The sequence below is a fragment of the Heterodontus francisci genome, chromosome 14 (genome assembly GCF_036365525.1).
Source record: "Heterodontus francisci isolate sHetFra1 chromosome 14, sHetFra1.hap1, whole genome shotgun sequence".
NCBI lineage: Eukaryota > Metazoa > Chordata > Chondrichthyes > Heterodontiformes > Heterodontidae > Heterodontus > Heterodontus francisci.
In genome coordinates this window covers 51,922,525-51,949,396 of record NC_090384.1, presented here as the reverse complement: position 1 = coordinate 51,949,396, position 26,872 = coordinate 51,922,525, and the positions used below count along the sequence as shown (strand labels likewise).

Genomic DNA, 26,872 nt, shown 5'->3' with positions numbered 1-26,872 from the left:
GCATTGTAATATGGCATGCCTCATTTTCCACTTGGCAGAGGCCTAAATGTAGAAGTACCAGCAGATAGTGAACTCAACTGATTATACTCAGCCCCCATCAGATAGGAGTACCCGAGAAGGAGCTTCAGCAATGTCCTAGAAGCCACAAGAAGGTAGGTACACATTATTCAACGAGCTGCTATTTCTTCTAAGCACAAGAGGTGGAGGCCTTCAGAATGCAATATTTGGAATGCAACAAGAAGATACTGAAGCCCGTTACCAAAACTGCTGCTGTAGGTCTCTCAGACTTGTGTCAGTGGTTAATCTTCCTCCTCCACTTCCAGGTGCAATCCCCTCGCAAGGAGCATTCTTGTGCTGTTGATGCATTAGGCTTTAGTCGATGAACTGAACTTGTAATACAAGGGATTTCAGGTCAGGTTGGCTGGAGCATTTTTTGGGTGTACTCCTCCTGACGAGCCGAAGTGTGCGAGTGTTTGGGGGAGGGGAGTGGGGTGGGTGCAGCGTGATGTGTGTGGAGTGAAAGAGAATCAGCCCTTATGTCTCAAAAATCAACATTTTCAACATTTGCCTTGGAATAGTACCCCAGACTGACTAGAAAACAAATCTAAAGCAGTGTTGAGCAGTGAAGCATAAAGATTGGAAAGGTCTTAGGTTGATATGTGCTGCAATCCAGTAGCATGATGTCGGGGGCAGTACAATTTCCTTCAGTGCCCCTGTAGGGGTGGGGGGGTGGCGGGTTTCAGGGTGGGGGAATCAACTAGAATTCCCACTCCAGTTCCTGTCTCTAAATGTAATTCCCATTTTTGAAGTGCATTTATGTGGAGATTGGATGAGGATGAGATTGGGTTGTAGTAATGGACAGCTGTAAATACCTAGGGACCTGTGCCTCAGCATGGGCAAAGATATTCAGAAGAGGGACGAGGAATATAGAAGAAAATTGGGTAGGTGGAGATGAATAGCTTGAAATCTTTAACTTAACTTTTCACACTTTTGTCTTTAGGCAGCTTTTACGAGATAACTATCTTTCAATAACCAAGAAGCACTTTGTACCCTATGGGCACCCGGATGGTAAAGAAGATTTTCCTCACAAATTACATTCTGTGGGCAGTGGATTCATGCGTACAAAGCCACTGAACTTCCCATTCCTCAAAGATGTAAGAAAATGTTCAATAGACCTAAAGCTGCAAAAGTTCTGGGGCCTGGTTATGTAATGGATTAGACTCTGGCCTTTTATTTATGAGGCCTGAGTTCAAAAGCAAATCAAATTCATAGTTAGCAATCTTTACTTCTCTGTTGAAGGTCTTTACATCAAAGCTTCTCAATCTCGCATAAAGTTGTTGTCAATTCAGGATTTGTTTTCAAACTGAAAATAGCTAGTGTGGAAAAATGTCACATTGGGCAGCAGAAGGTGCTGTTCGAAGGTTGGGGCTGAGGTACATAGGGACAGTGTAGAGAAAGTTTTGTTCTCCATTTAAATGTGCTATAACTGACCTGGAGGTGCTTGGTATTAATACTGAGCCTGTTTACATAGGCCACGTCCAATCCTTTCATTATTGAGCTAGATAGGTTGGAAAGGACGAGAGAACATAATAAGTTACATAAATATAGAACTTCCCCCCACTATCTGCAATCCTAACAGAAAACCGATCTCTGGGTGCCAATACATCATATCTCACCTTAGTGTTAAAATTGATACAAAAAGTAATATTGAGAGCTGCAAATATTGCTACTTTTTTGGAGCTAAGTAAGTGTACCCATCGTGGATAAAGGTTTTGTTCAAATTTTGCCACTGGAAGCGAGTTTCAGGAAAGTTCGCAAATTGCATTTCATATTGTTGATCATTGAATTTCCCATCTCCCATAAAGTTCTGGCTTTATAACTGCAAGAACTTACAGGCATAAAGCAGAGATCAACAGCATAAAGACACAAACCCTATGATATCAAATCTTACCAAATTAACTTCCCTAGGTAGAATTTATTAACCTCATAAGGAAAATATCATTCAAGAAAATTCAGGTCATTCCTTTTAATCCATTGCCTCCAATTTGGATGTAAAAATTGACTGAAGTACTCCAACTTAAGTCCAGCCTTTTTTGGAACTACCTTGAAATAATTGTAATCTACAGAGAGGAGAAGAGCTTTGCTGGGGAAAAAAAATGGTCTTCCGTTTTCTCTCTTCATCAGTAACTAGAGACCCTTGCTGGAAGGTGGGAGCACAATTGAAAATTATCTAATTTTTAGCTGTACTGTCATTCCCCAATTGATAAACAATCTGACAGATAGAAAAAAAATCCCAATGACAGGCACTTTATGATGTGTATATACATTGGATACTCTATTAATTCAGTTGATCCCTAGCACTGTATTTCAATGGAGACATTCTAGCATCGGAGATGTTACATCATAGAGCAATATATCTGATATTGGGGATGAGGCACCTTCGTTACAAAGATAGGCTATGGAAATAGGAATGTTTGCACTGGAGGAAAAAACCTTGGGGGAAGTCCTACTGAATTATTCATTCTTCCAAGGGTGTAGATAATTTGAACCCTAATAATATATCTGACATAATCACAAACTCTATAGTAGGGAGAATTATGGGTTGAAGAAAGAAGAAGAAAGGCAAAAAAGGCAATGGAAAGGTTTAATTACCTTAAACAGAGGGTGCTGAACATATGAAACAGACTGCAGGTGGACATTGTCAGCAGATATGAAAGAACTGTATAGATATTTGGCAGAAAAATTGTTTTTTTTATTTGTTTTATGGGATGTGGGTGTCACTGGTTAGGCCAGCATTTATTGCCCATCCCTAATTGCCCTTGAATGGACTGGCTTGCTAGGCCATTTTTAAGAGCCAACCATATTGCTGCGGGTCTGGAGTCACATGTAGGCCAGACCAGTTAAAACAGTAGATTTCCTTCCCTAAAGGACATTAGTGAACCAACTGGGTTTTTACAACAATTGACAATGGGTTCATGGTCACCATTAGACAAGATTTTTTTAAATTCCAGATTTATTGATTGAATTCAAATTGTACCATCTGTCATGGCGGGATTTGAACCCATGTCCCTAGAACATTAGCCTGGGCTCTGGATTACTAGTCTAGGGACATTGCCATGACACCACCGCCTCCCCAACATCAGAACTCCGTTTTGATGAAAGGTCATCAACCTGAAACGTTAACTCTGTTTCTCTTTCCACAAATGCTGCCAGACCTCCTGTGCATTTCCATCATTTTCTGCTTTCATTTCAGATTTTTAACATGCACAGTATTTTGCTTTTGGGACAGGCCAGTTAGACCACAGTGGTCTCTCTGGCCCTGCACATTCCTGTGATTTTATGTTCCTGACCAAATAATGCAGAACAAATGCCTGCAAGATTGGGAGTGTTTTTGGTTGAAGCATTGTGTTATGGGGATTGTCGGCATCGTTCCTATTTAAATCAATTAAGGAGAATTGTTTTTAACTGAAAATCATTTATATTTGCCTTTACCTCAGGGACCAATCAGTACAGTTGACAGGAACAATAAACTTTTGTGAATAAATTAAAGAATGTGTTTTATGTTTTTTCTTTTCACTTCCATCATGCAGATGAAAGAAGTCCATATTGACACAAGAGACCATGGACCATCTTCCATCACAGGGATTGAACCCAAGCACACACCTTTACTCCATCAAATTCAACCACAGGACCCAGTAATGCTAGAGAATGGAGGCTACGTAAGTATAGTGTGTCATTGTTGGTGAATGCACATGTACCATTTATTGAATTTAAATGTTATTTACTATTCTCAAAATGGTGTCTCCAGATCTGGACGAATAACCATTTGTTGTCCAATCACAAATGTTATTTTTTCATTCATGATTGCTGAAATCTGTAGCAGCCATGTCATGTGGCCATGGCCCATTTTATTGTCATTTCCCAAGACTATTTCAGAGTAGCTGACATGTATATTCGCTCTTCATTCTCTGCCATAAAAGTTGGTGGGCGAGAAATTTAATTACATGGTTGTGCTTCGCAGATTTACCTTCATCCCCCAGATACAGGCAGCACTGCAGGCTGCTACCTGTGTGGCCTGTGTGGCATTCTTCATTGATAGCAGCCTACAGTTCTGCCTGTCCTCAAGGAGCTGAGGGAAATATGTGTAGCACTGCTGGAAGTGACTGTAAGTCACTGGTAGTGACTACGTAAATGACATTCTTCCCCAATAACTTCTCAACTAGCCTAGACCATGTTTTTTGACAAAAAAAAAATCCCTCTTGCTAACTTGTTAAAGCTGGTGTTATGATCGAGGCAGGAGTAATGCACTGTCAATTCAGTCTCATTACTCCACAGGTCACAGCATATTATTTAAGTTTCCCACTACCAGAAAATTAGCCAAATTAATCACTTTATTAACCCCCAGAATAAAAACACCAAATCAGGTATCTTTAAATAACAAATTAACTTTTTATTAATAAACTAAATCTTAAACAATACTGAGATAAATCTATGTCTGAAAATACTTTATAACTTCTTAGTTCTCCTAACCCTCATGCACACAGACATACATTCAAAAAACAACAGTTAACCAGTTCTAAAATGATGTTTTTAAATTAGAGCTATTCATTAGGAATAATAAAACAACTGGGTTGTAAGTCCTGGTTGGTTACTTTCCTGGATCAGTGAGGTGTCCAAGAGTCGAATAGTCAGATTCTACTAGTAGGCTCCAGGCGAGTTGATGAACCGTGTCTAATGGATAGGTGGTTAAGGCACTTCGGCTGCAGTAGGTGTCACACAGATCTTTCAACAAGAAGTAAAAAAAAAGGTCTATTTAAATTTTGAATTAGCAGTCTATCAGTAGAAACTTTACTGCATTTCCAGAACTCCCAGAAACACAAGAGTCAACAGAATGTCACTCCTGAGGCAGAGACTTCTTAGAGACAGAGGTAAAAAGAAATTTGCCACCTCCAACAGTGCAAAGGTTCCTTTGCAGGGGTCTTGTCCTCCTTTGGAGAAATACAACCTATAGGCCAATGTATATTTTCTGCTGAGAGAGAGACAAATCCTTCCTTCAAGGAGAGCACGCTTTGCTGGTCTTCCAGATCAAACCAGTTCTAGCCAGTCTTTACACACAGTCAAACTGATACAATATGGTATGTGACCTCTCTCTTGCTGTTGCCTAGGAAATAGGCTTTCAGCTCGCACTGTTCCCAGAGAATATAAAAACTGCTCTCAGTCTTAAAGGCACACAGACCCCCCCTTTAGTTTTTAAACAGAGGGGAAAAAAACACTTCTGTGACACTGGCAAGTATGAAATTAACATTTTGGGGAATGGGGAGGCATGCCAACAATTACATTCATTTTCACTTTAACATTGTAACTTCAAGGAGGCAGAGGCAGGCAGTAGTAAGAAAAGAATGCTGGGGTGAGGGCAGTGGTGCTGCAGTGGATGACTGAAGGCACAGCTTAGTTTGCAGACTCTTAAACAGGGCAGTGGGGTTCTGCATGTGTAAGATAACTGTCTGATAAAAAAATATTCTGCCTACCATGATTCCTTTTTAACCTTCAATTACCTTCACATAAGATCCCTATCTGCATTAAGGAGGGTGAGGTGAGCCTTATTTTCTCTCATGTTCAGAATACAAAAGATCAAGGATTAATCAAGACACAAGTTATTTTCTAACTTTTTAAAGAATTGACGTACAATGCAACAGTTTTTTTTACCAGAAGGAAAGTAGCAACTTTTCACACAACCTTTTCTCGTGAATACAACTCAAAGAATTTGCTAAGTTCTTAGCTTGGGAGAAAAAGAGGGTTACTTTCCTATGCCATCTTTTCCAGACATCACATGTGGTTCTCCTGAAAATCCTTGTCAAATGGGGTCATTTAAAATGGTTTTCTTTCAAATCTGCTGTATGATCATCATCCATTACATGTGTTGATTTAAACACCAAATAATGTCTGATTAATTTGCCAGCATTGCTTTCTTATCTCTGCAACTGTCAACATTGTTTCTTCTTATCAGTTACTCAGGTTTTATAGCTTACAAAGGCTCCTTTCAGTCTTGCTGACACATATGCTTCTCTCTTCAAACATCCTGGACAATAAGCAAAGCTATCATGCATCCTTATTTTGGTCAAGCCGACAGTTCTGTTTTCTTTTACCAAGAAATCAAAGGCTTCAAGTCAATTATTTTGACTTCTTTTCAAGTAGCATCAAAAGTCTACAATGAAAAGTTTAAAATCTTTCACTGCTCACCCAGAAACCACAAGATGCACAAGTGCATTGCAATGAATATTACCAATCTAAATGTCCCTTCCTTGCTGCGTGGGGTAACTAATTGCCGCTCTCTGTGCCAGTGAGGCTGAGGTTGGAAGCTCAACTTTAGCTGACTTTTGACACCCATGAAATTCTCCATCACTTCCCAGTTATCTCTTTTCTTTCCTGAAGGCAGTGATTCACAATCGCATACTACAGTCCAGGTCCACAAGTACCAGCATTCTTGTACCATATCTGAATGACAATATTTTTCTATGCATACCTGGACAGTGAACAGTGGTAGCCTATTCAATGATGGAAGCATCATAGCTAAGACCTATTTTATCTTCACCAATATCCACATTCAAGCACTTTCTAGCAAGAGTCACTGGTTACTGATGAAGAGAGAAAACCTCAGATGATTTATTTTCCCCTCCCTATCTCAGGAACGCAGACTAGTATTCTCACTGATGCCCCTACTGAGACCAGGGATTGAAGTTGGAGTCTTTTTTGAAGATTTTTGTATGGCACAGTAGCACACCAGGTGGTGCGTATACCATTGGAACCATCAGGGAACTAGAGATCCATTAAATTTGACTCCCTTTGTATTTTTGTCTATCAGTTGAATATTATGAGTACTTATTATTTGGTTGGTGTGTGGTTCAATGATTTCCTATTGCTATGAACAAGGCGAGAGTAATGTACTATTACTTCAGTCCCACTACTCCACAGGTCACAGCATATTCGTAAAGTTTCCCACCTACTGGAAATTCTCCAAATTAAACACGATATTTATTCCCCAGAATAAAAGCACACCAAACCAGGTTTCTTTAAACAACAAATAAACCAACTTTAAATAATGAGAAATCTATATGTATGAACAGATTTTATAACTTCTTATTCTTCCTAGGCCTCATGCACAAACATACATTCAAAAGCCAACGGTTAACTGGTTTTTAAAAGATTGTCTTAAGTTAGAACTGTTTCTTAGGAATAATAAAATAAAATAACTGGGTTGTAACTTCCCGGTAACTAACTGGGTTAGAATACTCCTGGAGCAATGAGGTGTCCCTGAGTCGAATAGTCAGTTGCCACTCAAAGTTTCCAGGTGAAATTAATGAACAGTCTGTGGTGGTTAGGCATTCAAGGCAATTCTTCTGCAGCAGGCGTCACACAGATTTCCCAGCACAAGGTATAGCAACAGGTCAACTTGGATTTCTAAGTAGCAGTCCAACAGCAGAAACTTTGAGATTTCAGGAGCTTCCAAAAAATACAGCAATGCAACAGGACTCACACTTGAGTTAGAGATTTTTCAGAGACTGGGGACTACCTTCAGCAATGCAGGCTTACTATCAGCAAAGGATCCTTTCTCTAAAGCAATGATTCTCCACAGAGTGTTGCAACTCCTCTTCCTGGGTCTTTTCTCTCACTTCAGGCATAAACAGCAACAAGGGTTTTAGCTCCCATACCTTCAATTTGTAATTCCTTTAAAGTTCTCTTAACTTCATGAAGAGATTAGAATTTCCCTTGATACAGGAATTATTTTTCAAGAGAAAGAGTTTCTGGGCTGTCTTCCAGCACACTGGTCTTTTGATTTCTTTCAGAGAGAATTCTCTTTCTCTGGTTTCCAAAACAGGTTCCAGCCCAAACTGAAATTGAAACAAGAAATGCTGGAAATACTTAGCAGGTCTGGCAGCATCTGTGGAGGCAGAAGCAGAGTTAACGTTTCAGGTCAGTGACCCTTCTTCAGAACTAGCAGATACTAGAAATGTGAAAGGTTTTAAGCAAGTAAAGTGGGGGTGGGGCAAGAGATAACAAAGGAGAAGGTGTAGATAGGACAAGGTCACAGAGAATAACCGACCAGAGGTCATGGAGCAAAGGCAAACAATATGTGAACTGTGTGTTGAAAGACAAGGAATTAGTACAGATAGGGTGTTAAGGGACTGAAAACTGAACAGCCACTGTTACAAACATTACAAAAACAGCGGGTAGGCAAACTGAACAAACAAAGATAAAATAAAATAAAATAAACACAAAAAATATATAAAAAAGAAAAAATAACTAAAAATAAAAGTAAAATGGGGGGGGGGGGGGGGGGGAGCCGTCATGCTCTGAAATTATTGAACTCAATGTTCAGTCCGGCAGGCTGTAGTGTGCTGTTCCTTGAGCTTGCGTTGATGTTCACTGGAACAATGCAGCAATCCCAGGACAGAGGTGTGAGCATGAGAGCAGGGGGTAGTGTTGAAATGGCAAGCAACGGAAGCTCGGGGTCATGCTTTTGGACTGAGCGGAGGTGTTCCGCAAAGCGGTCACTCAGTCTGTGTTTGGTCTCCCCAATGTAGAGGAGACCACTTTGTGAGCAGCAAATATTGAAAGAAGTACAAGTAAATCGCTGCTTCACCTGAAAGGAGTGTTTGGGGCCTGGCCTAGTGAGGAGAGAGGAGGTATATGGGCAGGTATTATACTTCCTGCGATTGCAGGGGAAGGTGCCGTGGGAAGGGGACAAGGTGGTGGGGGTAATGGAGGAGTGGACCAGGGTGTTGCGGAGGGAATGATCCCTTCGGAATGTTGACAGGGCAAGGGAGGGGAAGATGCGTTTGGTAGTGGCATCACGCTGGAGGTGGCAGAAATGGTGGAGGATGATAATTTGGATATGGAGGCTGATGGGGTGTAAAGTAAGGATGAGGGGAACCCTGTCGCAGTTCTGGGAGGAAGGGGAAGGGGTGAGGAGGGGTGCTTTTCTTTCAACACACAATTAACATATTGTTTGCCTTTGCTCCATGGCCTTCTGGTCAGTTATTCTCTGTGACCTTGTCCTATCTACACCTTCTCCTTTGTTATCTCTTGCCCCACCCCACTTTACTTGCTTAAAACCTTTCACATTTCTAGTATCTGCTAGTTCTGAAGAAGGGTCACTGACCTTAAACGTTAACTCTGCTTCTGTCTCCACAGATGCTGCCAGACCTGCTAAGTATTTCCAGCATTTCTTGTTTTTATTTCAGATTTCCAGCATCCACAGTATTTTCCTTTTATTCCAGCCTAAACTGATCTTTTCTTGCAAAAGAGAAATTTGAAACTCCCCAGCAGCCAGTCATGTGGCAATCATTTCTCTCTGTTGAGTGGCGTGGAAAAGCAGATTGCCTTGTAATTGCCCCACCCAGTTCAGCATTCACTGTTCCCAGAGAAATCCTTTTTTCAGTCTTAAAGGCACACGCCTCTTGTCTTTTAATAAAAAAACAAAGCACTTGTAACACTATTTAATTTGGTGCTGTATGATAATGTATCCCATACCAAAGTGTAGAACAGATGTAGACTAGCATAATTTCTGTTAATAGCATTCTTCAGTAGTTTTTTTTAACAACAATTCAGCTACATTTATATTGTGACTTGCTGTATTTTAACAACATATATGCAGAAGACTAAAAATTTCAGTTTAAAAAATCTGGAAATAAAAAAAGCTGGCAAGCAGTAAAAAAAAGTATGAAGCTGTTGGATTGTTATTGTTATCAATAATGTCCTATGGCGAAGGAAACCTGCTGTCCTTACCTGGTCTGACTTAAATTTGACTCCAGTCTCTCAGTGACATGGTTGACTTAAGGCCTCTGAAGTGGCCGAGCAAGTCATTCAGTTTCAGTAGCTCAAGAAGATGTCCCACCATCACCTTCTTAGGGCAACAAGGGTTGGCAATAAATGCAGGTTTTACCAGTGATGCCCCAATCCAGAGAATCAATAATAATAATAATAATTACAAAAAAATCTAAGATTACTCTGTACTTTGGATAATTAACTTCCAGTATTATCATTAACACTCAGGCTGGCTGGTCAATCACTAGTACAAACTGGAGAACTAGGGAATTTGTTTTTAATTCCTTCGTGAGATGTGGGCATCGCTGGCTAGACCAACATTTATTGCCCATGCCTAATTGCCCTTGAGAATGTGGTGGTGAGCTGCCTTCTCGAACCGCTGCAGTACTTGGGGTGTAGGTACACCCACAGTGCTGTTAGGAAGGGAGCTCCAGGACTTTGGCCCAGCGACAATGAAGGAACAGCGATATAGTTCCAAGTCAGGATGGTGTGTGGCTTGGAGGGGAGCTTGCAGGTGGTGGTGTTCCCATGTATCTGCTGCCCTTGTCCTTCTAGGTGGTAGAGGTCGCGGGTTTGGAAGGAGCCTTGGTGCGTTGATGCAGTGCCTCTTGTATATGGTACACACTGCTGCCACTGTGCGTTGGTGATGGAGGGAGTGAATGTTGAAGGTGGTGGATGGGGTGCCAATCAAGTGGGCTGCTTTGTCCTGGATGGTGTCGAGCTTCTTGAATGTTGTTGGAGCTGCACCCATCCAGGCAAGTGGAGAGTATTCCATCACACACCTGACTTGTGCCTTGTAAATGGTGGACAGGCATCGGGGAGACAGGAGGTGAGTTACTCGCCATAGAATTCCCAGCATCTGACCTGTTTTTGTAGCCACAGCATTTATGTGGCTGGTCCAGTTCAGTTTCTGGTCAATGGTGACCCCAATGATGTTGATAAAATTGCATCATTTGGATCAGATTACTCAGACTCTTACAAAATATCAGTTCAATTTCAATCTTCCAAAACAAAGGTGATTGCTCTTAGTTTACTGTATTCAATAAAGAGAGCATTGTGGGATAACAGCTCTTTAAACGAATCCCAAGTTTAATTAATAATTAACACTTTTTCCTTCTCCAACTTTCCTCTGGTTGTCTCATGCTGTGGTGTGGTTCCATGTTTGCCGCAGCCAAGAACCTGGTTTAGCTAGTTTTGGCAGGCTGTTTAACCATACCTGGTCCAATGGTAATATTTATGTCTCCTTCTTCCAGCTAAGGTTGTTGGATAGTAATGAGGATCGAGAACTTTAGGCCATTTTTCCTCTTCTCCCTCCCTATCCCGGTGATGATGGCATTTACCCCATCAGCCCCAGCTGAAATCTGCTCACAACACAGATCAGAGATTGAACCTGGGACCTTTCTGCTCCATAATGTTCAGCACTGACCCTCCATTTGTTCATTACGCCATTGACAAGACACCAGGTTCTTGAAATGTAATGATATTTTCCTCTTTATGTTGTTCCAGGGACCAAGTTACATGTCCACCGAATACAATGCTAAATATAAACTCAAGCCACTGGAAATGCCAGGTATGTAATCTTAAAGTACTAATATGTCCCCTTCGCCTTTTAAAACCCAGAGTTGCATCATTTGTCCTTGTCGCAGGTGCAAAAACTGATGTGAAGCAGAGAGTAAACATGGAATTCAGCAAGCCTTTGGGAGTAATTATCAATATTGTTGACTGGGCAGTAATCTGGGTCGCCAGCCGGGTTTTCATTTCATTGATTTCAATTACTCAGTCAAATATATAATACCTATTGCAAAACTTAAAAAAGCTTCAAAGAGTTTGGACTATCCTTTTTTAAGTTTTGCAATAGGTATTATAGTAAGGCAAGTAACACACTTATACGGGTAGCTATTGATCCTCATTACGCCCATTTTCTGGATAGGAACAAAGAGAACCAATCTCGGGCACAATGTTCCACAACCAAACTCTACCTGGGCATGGAAGCACAATCATAATCGTAAAGTCATTGCAAGGGTCATGGACAGTCAGTTAAAATAGGTGTTAGATTCCTCATTTGCATATATGAGTGGTCTGGCCCCTGTTTTAGGCCCCCTTTAGAAATTGGTTTGGATTAAGCAGAGCAATTGCCAGGACTGCTTTGCTCAGGAATCTTCAGCAGGCTCTTTCTGCCTCATAGATACTTGTGTCTCTTTCTGCTTCTGTGTAATTATTTGTAAATAAATCTACTCATTTTAGTATTACACATTGATCTAATAATGTGGTATTTACCATCTTTCAGAGCACACAGGTAGTCTTCAACGCAGTGTTCAAAGCTACTGACTCACGCACACAGAACAGAGTAGATGTTAATCCATATAAGACTCAGGCCGAGGAAAGCTTAATGGGATACCTCTTGATTTGCTATACAGATTAATCATACTGCTCCAAATCAATGAATGATCATGGGGTTATCGGGGTGAAAATCAGTTATGTTTATTTGGAATGGCTAGTGGAAGCAGATACAATAGTAATTTACAAAAGTGAGCTGAATATGTACTTGAAAAGGAAAAATTTGTCATCCTATAGGGGAAGAGCAGGGGGTGGGACTAATTGGATAGCTCTTACAAAGTGCCAGCACAGACACGATGGGCTATGTGGTCTGCTTCTGTGATGGAGGATTCTATGATTATAAATAGAAACTTTTGCAGCTTTTCTCATCCTGTATCTCTTTATTGCCACTCGTCCAGTGCTCCAGCAATTAGACACAGGCCAATTAAGTTTGCAACATGTTTAGCTGAAGTCAACAACAACAACTTGTATTTGTATAGCGACTTTAACGTAATCAAACATTCCAAATCATTTCACAGGAGCATTATGAATCAAAATTTGACACATAAGGCAATATTCGTACAGGTGGCCAAACGATTTTAAGGAGTGTTTTAAAGGAGGAACGAGAGGTAGAGAAGCACAGAGGTTTAGGCCTAGACAGCCGAAAGCACAGCCACTAAAGGTGGAGTGATTAAAATCAGGCATGCTCAAGAGGCCAAAATTAGAGGAGGTAGATATTTTGCAGGTTTGTGGGGTAGGAGAAGATTACAGAGATAGGGAGGGGCCGGGACATGGAGAGATTTGAAAACAAGGATGAAAATTCTTAAAAAATAGGCATTTGCTTAACTGGGAGCCAGTGTAGGTCAGCAAGCACGGGGGACGATGGGTGAACAGGACTTGATGTGAATTAGGACACAGGCAGCAGAGGTTTGGATGACCTCAAGTTCACAGGGGATAGAATGTGGGAGACCAGCCAGTAGTGCTTTGGAACAGTCATGTCTATAGGTAATGAAGGTATGGAAGAGGACTTCAGCAGTAGATGTGCTGAGGAAAGGGTGGAGTCAGGAGATGTTACGGAAGTGGAAGTAGGTGGTTTTAGCAATGATGCAGACATGTGGTCAGAAGCTTATCTCAGGGTCAGATATGGCACCAAGGTTGCGAACAGTCTGGTTCTGCCTTACACAGTTTCCAGGGAAAGGGATGGAGTTGGTAGCTAGGGAATGGAGTTTGTAGTGGGGGACCAAAGACAATGGCTCTGATCTTCCAAGTATTTATTTGGAGGAAATTTCTGCTCATCCAGTACTGGATGTTAAATAAGCAGTCTGATAATTTAGTGACAGTGGAGGAGTCAAAGGAGTTAGTGGTGAAGTAGAGCTGGGTGTTCTCTACATACATGTAAAAACTGACTCTGTGTTTTTGGGTGATATCGCTGAGGGGTAGCATGTAGATGAGAAATAGGAGGGGTCCAAGGATAGCTCCTTAGGGGACACCAGAGGTAACAGTGCGGGAGCAGGAAGAGAAACCATTGCAGGTAATTCTTGGCGATGATTAGATAGATAAAAATGGAACTAGGGGAGTGCAATCCCACCCAACTGGACAACAGTGGAGAGGTGCTGGAGGAAGATGGTGTGGTCAACCATGTCAAAGACTGCAGACAGGTTGAGAAAGAATAGAAGGGATATTTTACCTTTGTTACAGTCACATAGGATGCATTTGTGACTTTACTATGAGCCGTTTCGGGACTGTGTCAGGGGCAGAAATCTGATAGGTGGGATTCCGAGAAAGATGGGCACGGATTTGGGAGGTGACAATACGTTCAAGAACTTTGAAGAGGAAAGGGAGGTTGGAGATGGGCGATAGTTTGCAAGTGCTAAGGTTGGTTGTAGGAAAGTAACCAAATAAATTGGTCACGTGATCACCGCTGCCCAGTGTGATTACCTAAAAGTGCAACAATGGTTTGAATGGTTGAGTGATCATTATTGGCGGAAACACTTTTTTTTCAAGTAGATGCAATCAAATAGCTGGACGGATGAAATAAATCTTTATGACTTTATGTATGATATTGCTACATTTGCGACCATCGCACTTCTTCCCTCAAAGGGTGCCTGAGGTCATGCTTTAAAGTGCAAACAATGCAAAGAGCAATTGGGAATTTTAATAATTTGACAAATTATACAGTTCTCTGGGCCACATTGAAATATGTGCAAATATTGTACTTACACTGTACAATCAATTACTTAGCCAAACTTCACAGCAAGTGGCAATGTGTCATTTTAATATTCAAGTTTTCAGAGATGAATATTCAATTTCACCATGTGTTACTGAAGGTCAATGTAAAATATGTTTATATCTGACAGCTTGGGATCTAAGTATGAAATTATGTTTGGCCACTCTATTTATAGTAATAAACAGGAGCTGAATAGATGCATAATTCAAGTTGAATAAGTCCTCCAGAGGCTCAAGTGGTTAAGGCAGCGAAAGGCTGAGTTATTTAGATGAAGACTACCTCAGGTTCAACGCCTGGTTCTGGCTGAATTTGTTAATCTCAATCCAGGTGACTGTTGGGGCAATGCATTGGTCACAGACTCCCTAGTTTAGGTTTTGGAGAGTTATCCAGGGGCCCTACTCCATAGGTGGTAGCCCGACCTAAAGTTTCTCATTCAAGAGGCCTTTCATAGGGCTGAATTTAGTGAGGCCATTTGGAGCGGGAATTAAGGCATGGGGCGGGTTGGAGGGGTGTGGTGGGAGGGAGCGGTTGGAGAATAGCGTCAGACACGTCCACCTAGTAATCCAATGTTGTTATGTCGGTTCTGGATTTAGTCAGCAGCAGGAAACCTCCAAGACCGCATTGCCGCCCTGACGTGATGAGAATGTAATTTAAATAGCTGAACAGAAAATTACAATGCATTTGCATGCAATTCAAAGCGATTCAATCGGGGGCTTAGAATTAAGTGGACAGCCCTCACGTGCCTTTGGATTCCTGGCCATTGAATGGCAGGGGCACCGAGGTGAGGCTTCAGTGCCACGACAGAAAGGCAGCCATGACCAGCATTTGATAGGGGAAGAGCGGAGGCCATTGTCGGCTTGCAGTGTTAGACACTCTGCACGGGTGGGTGTGTTGCCGGATGGCATTACCTGGTAGTCATATTGCTGGGTGATCAGCAAGGCTGGGCACAAGGCAAAGCTGCCAAGGCAATTTCATCTCTGCAATGACAGCACTCTCAATGGCTAGTGATCATCTGGCATGGGTCTCATACATGCTGACGTTGTGGACCCCTGTCACATGATGCAGCGCCTCTGATAGAGGGAGGGTCAGGAGACAGCTGTGCCTCACCGTGAAGCACCACAATGAGAGCAGCAGCAGCCGGCCAGGCCAAGAAGGACCCCATCAGTGCGTGAGAGTGTACCAGACTCGAATCAGCTATCTCCAAATGCCTGAGCAACATTGCCAGAGATGACTACGCCTCTCCAGGGAGGCTGTCAGTGATTTATGCGGCTTGCCGCAGGACAAGTTGCGACCTATGGGTTTCGGTGGTCACCTTTTGCTTGTGCCTTTGAAGATCACTGTGGCACTTAACCTTTACAGGTCTGGATCATTCCAAGGATCTACCGGGAACATGTGTGGGGTCTTTCAGGCAACAACACACCACTGCGTCAAGGAGCTGACCAATGGTCTGTTCAAGAGGACCGGCAACTATGTGCATTACTGGACCGACCCTGAGGGCTGGATATTGTACTCCCCCTGGTGTCAGTTTCTGTGGCAGGTGTGGCCTGAAGATGGCTCCGGATGAGACTTGCCACGGATCTCGACGCTGTGAGGACCCAGCCCGATTCTCCCGGCAGCAGTGAGACTCCGTGGTGGCTCCCCTGCTGTTGGGTGACAGGCCACAATTAACATATTCAAATGAATAAAATTATTACATTTAAATAGACATACCTGCGATCTTGAGAGCCCGCCACTCCCATGCCTTCAGATCCCTGTCCAGGAAAGCACCGGCACCACACTGGTGGGGAGGGGGGAGGAGATAAGTTTGTCAGTGTGGTGTGGGGGGTGGGAGGGACAGGGTCAAATACACGTAATGGGTGTAGGGGAAGGTGGGAAGGGTTGAACCTTAAACTTTGTGCAGTTTGGGAAAGTTCAGATGTAAAAAGATAAGTGTTTTGGGGGGGAGGGCAAATAATTATTGTAATTGTTAATGGGGGTAGGAAAGGGGCATTAGAAATTTATTTATTTAATTTTGTGTGGGAGGACTTTAAAAAATTAATTTGGGTGGCAGGACTGGCTGCCCTTTAAAAGTGGTGCCAGCGCCTGCGCCCAGGCAGCTGACACCATTCCGGGATGGACAGCCCGCCCCCTCCATGAAATTGTGGGGGGGAGGTGGGGGCAGGCCGCCCTGGATTGAGACTACGGCGGCTCTTTGTCATGTGTCCTGTGCGGGCAGGCTGCCATTTTTTGAGATCACCGCCAATGGACTCTTAAAATCCAGCCCTGACAGTCAGGCTGAGGGGGCCATTGGATTTGGGGCCATCGCTGGATTCCCCCAGGTGCAAGGTGTAATAGATTGCACGGATGTGGCCATCAAGGCTCCCACGGATTAGCCAGCGGCCTTCATCAACAGGAATGGCTTCCATTCAATCAACGTACAACTGATCTGTGACCACTGAAAGCATTTCCTGCAGGTGTGTGCCCAATTCCCAGGAACAATGCCTACTTACTTCAACAATCCCAGGTGCCCGAGCTTTCTCAGCCTCAGCCAGCTGCTCGGTCGGGTGTATGGTGCTCTCACCAGCTTATGACCCTGATTCTAAAGCCAAGTGTAAACCCGCCGAGGTGAATGTATCTGCACTGGTGGAAGTGCAGGAGAGTCATGTGACGGTGCATCCTCTGACTGCTCCTCCTCAGAGGTTAATGGCTGTTCCCCTTCTGATGGAATCTCCTGAGGATGACGACCTGCATGAGAGAACACAAACATGTGTGGGTTAAGCTCTGCAAATCTTGTCATGATATCCATGCGTGATGTGGATCTCCAGAAGTGTGTTGGATGTCTATTGTAGGCAATCATCACTGTCTTGCGCAGAGACTCCAGTCTCAACGTCTGCTATTGAGTGGCCACCCTGGCTTGCCGTCAACCCCAGTGCTTCATTCTCAGCCGCTGAGAGAGGCTGTCTATCTGCAATACCTCTGTCAGTCTGCGAGGTCTCCCTGTTGTTATGGGCCTGCTTGTCCTGCAAGTGGAAAGAGGGAGATGGTAATGCTTAACAGTAAGAGTAGAGGACCATTGTGCTAGTGGTAGCCCCTCGTCCACTTCTGGGGTTCCTATATGGCTCAAGGAAATCGGGTGAGCTTTGTAAGATAGTGGCCTGTAGCCGAGATGCATCCATGTATCTGGCAGGATGTGGTGATGCCTAACCCCCTTTTCCAGCATCTTTGTTGTGCCTTGCTCCCCATTTCCTGCCACCTGGTTTCTTGCCTCTGCCATCCTGCGGTGTCCTTCTCTGAGGGGGGCTGGGTGTCCAGGAGTCACTCCAACACCAGTTTCAGCAGTAAACTGCAAATGACTCAAAGGCAGCAATGAAAGCAGGGCTGGCAGGGCTTTAAATATGGCACCAGCACCTGCTCTGGAGTCATCTGACATCGCAGTCGGCACCTTGAATCCCACCCCGTCGTATAATTGGACAGATCTTGTGCCTCGGTTATTATAATTGGCCGCCTGCGGTGTGGTTGCAGTGGGCTCACCGTACACATGATGAGCAGTGATGGTACCCACTTCCGGTTCCGCCGCCAGAAGCCTGACAAGAACACTAAATCCAGCCCTTCACTTACTGTGCAAGCCAAGACAGCAGGTGTCAACCGGCTACTGGGTGGGTTGAGGCAGATTCTGAAGTTGCACACTTTCTACTGGGAGTCACTGGATAGAATAGAAACCTGCCTGTCTTGTCCTCACTCACCCAATAAATGCCATTCACAAAATAGTTACCAGTGAGGGAGGCCTAACTTCATTATCCATCTAGAAAGATCCTAAAGTACTCCCATTTCAGCATCCGATTGTTTTTGAAAATATTCCAGAGCTTTTCTTTCAACCACACTTCCTGCAAGTCCATTTCATACCTTGATCACTCTACGTAAAAGAAATTCTGACATTAGTCCTAAAGTTATCTTTCACTAGTTTGAACCTATGTCCCGTTCTTCTATGCTCACAATCTAACTTACAGTAGTATTGTGGATTAATTTATTTTGTTCTCTTAATTATCTCATAAATCTGCATAAGATCGATCACCTGTCATAACCCAGGGCACCAGCTGCGACCAGTTAATTCACAAAACCTGGGGATTAAACCTGCGACATTCCTAACTTATATTGCTCAGCTTCACACTGGGAATTCCATTACCAACTGAGCTCTGCAAGGAAACATGAATTTATGAGGTTATTTTCTTTGCATTTGAGCATACTGCAATCAAAGTCAATAGCGCAAGAAAAAAAGTGATGAATCATTAATTCTTTCATCGAGGGATTGTAGGTTTTCTTGATGGATATATCAAGATTGACAGAATGGCCTTTATCATCTAAACCCAACTTGTGATCTGATCAGTTTTTACACTAAACAGGCTGGATTTTGTGTAGGAGGCGGGGCTCCCGATGCCAGGCCATAAAGGTGGGGGGAACCCCGCCTCTGCATTTTTGCGCCCCCCACCCCTCCTCACCCCGTAGCGATCATCTGGTGCTTTACAATTAAATATTCACGAGCTAGGATCCCTGTCCCTTTAAAGATGGCGATCCCAGCTCCATGAGCTTTCAGCCAGTCCGAGGCACGCTAGCTCAGCAGTATTAGCAGTTCCACTGGGAGCGGTGGCCACTGCCGGTATTGCAGAGGCCTTGGACCCAGGCCCAGCGCTGGAACCCCGGACAGGAGGTAGGAGAGGCCATGCCAACTAGGCCAGTCTGGAAGGCCCCAGTGAGGGGGTCAGATGGGGGGGGGGGGTGGTTTGGTCGTGCAGTGCTTGGGGAGGGGGTTCCCAGGGGGTAATGTTGTTCTAGGTGGGGGTCCTCCGTGAGTCACAAATTGCCCACGGAGGAGGGCCCTCACCACCCTCCCAAGCCCTTGAGTTGCAAGGCGTCCTCCCTGCACTGCGGAGGCCCCCCCACCCACCACCACTACTGGTAAGATCCCAGAGGCAGCGGGACCAGGCCCTCACTTGGCCATTAATAGGTCACTTAAGGGCTTCAATTGGCCTCTGGGCAGGAAGGCTGTCATCGGCCTGTCCCGCCCTTGGGAAGATCGCTTGGCGACAGGGAGGCGACGGGCTCTCTGCTCTGCCGCCTCCCCCACCATCCGTCATGCTACTCTATGCTGTCCTGCCTCAGGAGGGGCCATAAAATCCCAGCCAACATATGTATGGAATAAAGCAGCATGTTATTTTACACATTTACTTTCTATCAGGTACTGACATGCTTTCACTGATTATTTATCAACAGTCTTTTCCCAACACAAAACAGTGGGGAAAAAGGAAAAGAGTGGGTTCACAGAAGGCTCTGATCTGAAACCCATCACTTACCATCACCCATTAGCATACCGAGGTGACCTGCCGGTGAGTTATGCATTGAAACAGTGAACTCACTTTCCTTTGGCTGTAGCCTCTTTTGCATCCCTCTCTTTTGACCACCATTAGCAGAAGAGTATAGGCCCTGCACTCTGGAATTCTCTCCCTACACCCTTTGGTTTCTGCAGCTCCCAGTTTTGGTTTAAGATCTTCCTTAAAACCTAATATCTCCCAGTCCTAACATCTCCTTGTTGGCTTGGTGCCCATTTTCCTGAACATGCCTCTGTGAAATGTCTTGGATTTTTTTTTACCTTATTGGTACGGTACAAATACGAATTATTGTTGTTGAAACTTAGCTGCCCCTTGTGCCAATTTAGTAATAGATGCAGTTTGATGTTCTCAACCACATTTATATTTCTGGCATGAATCATGCCTGAAATCTTTCACCTGAGGATTTTCTAATGATGACTGCTTTAGTCATTGGTGATGCCAGTGTGGAGAGAAGTTTAAGATGATAAATTAAGAGTATCTCAGAAAAAGCAGACTGCATAATATTAAAGCAGAGAGTTATTTTTCTATTGCATATTGATACCAATAATGACATCTAGTGACACTTCTTTGATACAGTACATTGGCACCAACAGCACCAACATTCATGCCCATTATTCTAGAAACTGAATTCCTAATCTATGTAGTTCTCTCATGAGGATTGCAAAGAGATGAAGTGAAATCAATCACAAATGTTTTTTCATGGCTAACAAATGGAGAATGGCTGTGGGTTAAGAACCAACAAGGAGGCAGTGCCTTTAGTACATACAAAGCACTTTCAGATGTCCTGAGGATGTGAAAGATGCTGCATAGAATCAACCTCTTCTTTTTGCCATAGAGATCAAGACCACTGCTGGTCGAGATTCTGATTCAACCTGAATATCTGGGAGGAAGCAAGAGGGGGTTAACTTTGAAATCCTCTTTGTCCTGCCACCAGTGTTTATTCCGATTAACAAGGATTTGAAAGCAAACCATAGGATCATTTTTTTTTGAACACTCCCTGAACTGGAGCTCCCGGTGACCACTCAGTCTAGGAAATGAAGTGAGGGGCCTGGAACGTCCCCACCCACTTCATCAACATGGCTTTGTCAGATCTTCACTTACCTCCACCTTCAGGAAAGCCCTATAAATTCTGGGACTACATTGAAATGGCGCAGACCTTGTGAAACAAACATTTGCCATCAGAGCAAAAGCTTAAGAACAAATATATCACTGACAATTTGAACTTTTACACACATAAGCTGATTTGTTACTGCCTGCCCATCACTGGCCTAGCCTGTCTGGGATTAAAGCGCAGACATCACCCTTGCAGGCTTCACAACTTTCTATTCTCTAAATTAGAAATTTTTAAAAAAAGCCATTACCAGCATAACAACGTTCCAAATCATTCTAGTTGATTTCCTTACCTTGCAAAAAAATTGGAACTTCTTAACATAAAACAAAGCAGGTGCTTGATAACCACTGACCTATTCAATCAGTCCTTTATTCTGTGCTGAAGTCATAAATGTTTGCATCTGTTCCTCACTGATCTGAAATATCACATTTCCTACAATAACAAAAAATTACCATTTATTGAATCAAGTCAAGCTTGACTTGAGAGTACTTGATGTTGACATTGGTTATCAGTGATGGATGATGATTCTGTCTCCCAGCACTGACCTCAATGACAATAAACTCTAAAAACAACATTCTGTAAACAGCAATTTTCAAGACTAGGGTTGTATATTTGCCACAAGGAAATGAGAATAGTGTCATTGATTAATCTGAATGCTTCTATGGCTTTTGTCCTATTTCTATATTATATTTGAAAAACGCACTCCTGATACACCAGTTATTTTGTCTATATCATGACAGGAAGACACCCTTTATGAAAGGGGTTTTAGACAGTTACATTTCCATTTAAATAGAAATTATATTTCTTTCTCAGGGATATTGCACAGACCGACCAACAGGAATCTCCATAACAAAATCAGACTATCTACCATCTGGAACTTTACACGTACGTAACTCTACGCAGAAGGAAATTGTTTGAAGTGTAAAGGAAAAACAATGAAAAATCAACTGATTTCAAAATTATGTGGCTTGCATTCCAACTTGGTATTCATAGGATACCAGTTCACAAAATGCCTGATGGTCCAGTTTGCTTAGACTGCTGGAGACAACTTTATTTTGCCTTGTCAGAGTTGTGGCAGTCCTTAGGGAAGAAAAGGACACCGGCAATTCTTACTCATTACAGTTCAAAAATGTTATTGTGTGGATTTTCCCAGTTTGGGAGAAGAGAGGTAGATAATACTGTGATAAAGAAAAAAATACTTCCCAACAAGAAAAACACAACAGCATTTAAAATAAATCAAATTTTTAAAAAGAGAAACAGAAGTAGCACAATGACAGATAAATTGGCCGTCAGGTCAGGAAGACATTGAAACCCTGGGTCCTGGATAGCGAGTGGGGCTGAGGCATCTCTGCTGCTGTAGCATTTTCCACTTCACAAAGCAGGTACAGGAGAATAGGGAAGAATATTATAGGCAGAGATATGGAATTCCAAGTTGCTTGGGCATTTTTAAAATAATGAACAGAATTTATTTATATTATGTATAGAAGTGGGAGCCATGGCAAACCTGAGAGAGTGGGGGAAAGCCAGAGCAGAACCTAGAATGGGAAACTAACATCTTTGCTAAAAGATCGGGGGGGGGGGGGGGGAGGCAAGACTATTTGAAAAATATAAATCAGAATAAGATGAGGAGATTGAGCCCTGCTGTATAATGTACAGAAAGCTCCCTTCACTGCATTTAGGATTATCAGGCAATTAAGTGGAATGTACTTCCTGTTTAAAGGTGTGTGTGCTCATGTGTGCAGACATATTTATTTTATCACATGACTGAAATGACTCAAAGTGTTTCATCCACAATGAATTACTTTTTGCATTGAAACACAGCAATGATTTTGTGCTCAGCAAGGTTCCATAAATAGTACAGCAAAGTCCCAGATGAATGACTGATGAGGCTGTTTTGATGGGTCAGGAATAATGAATAAATCCTTGTTCTTGTTTGAATATTATCAGGGAATCTTTACTGTCCATAGGTGTAACACCCTAGCTGAAGGATAATGCAGTGTTCCCTCAATTCATTGGAGGTTTGCTAAGTAGTAAATAATAATATGTCCATGTCTGCCAATGGTATTGCAAACTCCCTGCATCATTGATTGGTATCTCATTTTAACATGGCCTTCTCCTATAACTGTTCTAATTGAAGAGTTGGTACGTGACACAAGCTTTTTATTTTTCTTTGTTCTTGGGGTGTGGGTGATGTTGGCAAGGCTGCATTTATTGCCAATCCTTAGTTTCCCTGGAAATTGTGGTGGTTGGTTTTCTCTTTCATATCGAATATTCATACAACTGAGTGGCTTGCCAGGCCATTTCAGAGGGTATTTGGAGTCAACCACTAGACTTGCCTATAGGCCAGTGGATGGCAGTTCCATTCCTGAAGGACATTAGTGAACCAGTTGGTTTTTTACAACAATCCAGCAAATTTCGTAGTTATTTTTATGGTTCCAGCACACAACTTATAGTATAAGGATTTGAAAGAGTTAATGTCTGCAACAGTGTGAGTAACACCTCCCACTATGATGATGTAAGAGATCATATGAGAGAGAAACTTGAAGGAGAAGAAGCAACATCGCATCAGGGGAATTAGAAATACTTAAGTGAAGTTGTATATAGTTCTTAAATATGTATTAAACTAGTTATTGCTAAAACTTACTGAAGACTCAGTAATCTCTCCTACCTAGACTAACCAAACATACAACATGGTGAACAGTGGTGGTTCTTGCCATACAACACCCAGAAAATTTTGAAAAACAACTTTAAAGAAGGTTGGAAAGTCAGACCTGAACAAAATGGCGCCAAAACTGCAGAACCTGAGAAGAGGCAGTGAAGAGCTCCAGAGCTGCTCTATGGATGAAGTGGAGGCACAGAGAGTTGGGGAGTCAGCTTGCAGAGGCATTCAGGCTGCACCACAGAGGTGTGGTGGTCTGTGAAAATTCCAGTCTAGCATTCGCAGGCTTTGAGTTGGAGAACCAAGCAATGGTGGGGGATCTGGTGAGCAGCCCTTAAAAAGGGTAGAAAATTATTTTTAACAGCGCACTAGGCAGGCAGCACTGGGAAAACCAAATCCCTAGCAAGGGCTGATCCGAGGTCGGCGCTATTACATGTGCCAACCGCGAGGCAGCACAAGAACAAAAAGGTAACAAATACTCGATACTCCATGGGAAGGGAGTGAGGAGATTATTGAAATAACACAGCAAAGCTGCATTCTAGAAATAAGTACCTAGTCTAGCAGAGAGATCTCCCATGGAAAGACAGTGGCAGCAGTAGGAGCCAGTGTGAGGCTGAGCGGCGCATGAAAACTTCCAACTGGAAGTAAACAGCAAGTAAATTACCTAGAAAGCTAGAAAAGCCAGGGATCTTAAATTTACACTACCAGAGAGGTTTGGACACATGGAAGGACCAAATCAAACTCAAAACTTGTCACTTTGGAGAAAAAGATTTTTAGGATACATATTTACTTCAAAATTAGACAGCAAGTCTGAAGCAGAATAAGTCAACACATTACTTTATTGCATAGGAGCAATAGCAGATGATGTTATTGCAAGGCAAGGCATTAATGAGACATCGGATAAATTTGAAGAAGTCTTAAAAGCCTTTGATAATTTATTCAACCTGAGGACCAACAAGATTCTAGAAAGGGCCAAATTCAAAGGAAGGGTCCACAAACCAGGTGAACTGGTAGATGCTTTTATCAATGACCTTTACAGGTTAGTTGAAGGATGTGAATATGGAGACCTAAAAGCAGAATTAATACGAGACCACATTGTAGTAAATATTGCTGATGAATCCCTATCAGAGTTATTGAGGTCTAAAGAAGACCTCACCTTAGGAAAAGCAATACAACTGGTGAGAGAAGCAGAGGTCCATAAGTAGAACAGAGCAATCCTGAGAGATGAAGAGAAACCTTGAACCTGCAATGAGCATACAGTTCCTTAAACATAGGATTGTAAGAGAAGCACCAGGAAAGTAGGTATACTTGGGAGAGAAAATGCAAGATGCCACGAAACCCTGTCAGCACTGTGGTGCCAAAAAGACTCACAGGCACGACCAGTGTCCTGCAAACAAAACAGAATGCTTTCAGTGCAAGAAAGTTGGCTATTTTGGGACTATGTGCTGAAGTAAAACCTCTATTTTCACTGGTTCTAAAGGAAAAATCTTCATGCATAGAGCTATTAATGAAGTTGAACAATCTCCATCAGTAGAGAAATCAGAAAACTTCCTTGGTGAGATCAATGACCCTAATCATGCCTTCTGGACTGAAGATATATGTATATCAACGGACATATCAACAACTTTAAACTAGACACTGGAGCAAGTATAACAGTTTTATCAGAGAATGAATTGTGGTTATCAATGCATTTCCTGCACCCAATAGAAACTCAGTTACACAGTCCAGGAGGAATTGAACTGAAAGTCAAGGGAAAGCTACAGGCAACACTCCAGTATAAGGGAAAGCAGATATTGGAAACATTGTATGTTCTACAGAATCAAGAATGTTCTCTTTTAAGTGGAAGAGCTTGTATAGACCTTAATCTTTATCAGGAAAGTGAAAGCAGATGCATTGTCCAGAGCTACTGTTGACCATCCTACACATCAGGATGTTGACTTCAATGAGATTGAGTCATATTCTCAGTTCACTGCATCACAATGGCCGGCAAGGTCAAAAAAGCTCCAAGAAATTTGTTATGCTCAGACACAAGATGAAGAATGCAATCATATTTGCCAATATTGCACGCAAGGTTAGCCACAGCAGCGTCCCAGTGGTACGGTGATGAAAATCTTCTTTGAGCACAGAAAGCACTTTACTATTGTGGTTGATTTGTTGGTATATGACAAGAGGCTGGTGATTCTGGTCTCACTCTGAGCAGACATCTTGGAGAAAATACACCAGGGCCATATGGGTATCACGGAATGCAGAGCACGGGCTCAGTCATGTGGTGGCTGGGAATATCAAGAGATATAGAAGAAATTATTTCTAATTGCCTGGCATGTGCAGTGCACAGACCAGACCAAAGGGAACTGCTTATCCCGACCCAATTTCCAACCAGACCATGCAAACACCTGGGGATAGATCTATTCATGTTTGATGGGAAATCCTACCCAATTGTCATTGATTGTTTTTCCAGGTGGATCGCTGTCAAACATTCGTACACAACAACTACAGAGACAGTCATTCAAGTTTTAAAGGAGATCTTTGCAACACATGGAATTCCTGACTACATTTTTTCCAATAATGGTCCACAATTTGCAATTGACGACTTCAAACTCTTTGCAGCAAAGTGCGGATTTGTACATTTTACAAGTTCCCGTAGATATCCTAAATCCAATGGTAAAGCTGAAAGAGGAGTCAGAACTACCAAAGCACTGTTAAAAAAAGAATGAAGATTTTCAAACAGCCCTCCTAATCTACAGATCTATTCCATTGCTATGTGGATTAGCACCATCAACAACTTCCCATCTTATCCAAAAAAATTACTTCCAGGGCTTGAAGTCCAGGATTATCAGAGAGTTCAAGACAGAGAAAAATCTTATTGAAAACAACAAATTTATAACTATAACAGGAGATATTGTACCAGGAACCTTTCTAAGTTGATGGAAGGAGAAAAGGTATGGGTACAAGACAAAGGCAGAGAAGGAGTATTCGTCCAGAAATCATGATCAATAGGGATCTTATTTAGTACATACAGAAGGTACTATAAGAAGAAACAGGAGAAATCTTATTTCTATCCATCAAAGATGTCAATTTTAAAAAATTCATTCATGGGATGTGGGCATTGCTGGCTAAGCCAGTATTTATTGTCCATCACTAATTGCCCTTGAGAAGGTGGTGGTGAGCTGCCTTCTTCAACCGCTGCAGTCCATGTGGGGTAGGTACACCCACAGTGCTGTTAGGAAGGGAGTTTCAAGACTTTGATCCAGCGACAGTGAAGGAACGGCGATATAGTTCCAAGTGAGGATGGTGTGTGGCGAGTGATATTCCCATGCATCTGCTGCTCTTGTCCTTCTAGGTGGTAAAGGTCGCGGGTTTGGAAGGTACTG

At 42.6% G+C, this 26,872-nt stretch overlaps 1 protein-coding gene across 1 annotated transcript in view; it reads left to right on the top strand.

The window, feature by feature from the left end:
• saxo4 (stabilizer of axonemal microtubules 4) overlaps positions 1–26,872 on the top strand; it is a 253,673-nt gene that overhangs the window by 83,478 nt on the left and 143,323 nt on the right. The window contains exons 4-8 of the mRNA XM_068046860.1: positions 1,001–1,154; positions 3,591–3,719; positions 11,332–11,395; positions 19,616–19,728; positions 21,656–21,727. Of these exons, the coding sequence (XP_067902961.1) occupies positions 1,001–1,154; positions 3,591–3,719; positions 11,332–11,395; positions 19,616–19,728; positions 21,656–21,727 (532 nt within the window). The remainder of the gene's footprint in view (positions 1–1,000; positions 1,155–3,590; positions 3,720–11,331; positions 11,396–19,615; positions 19,729–21,655; positions 21,728–26,872) is intronic.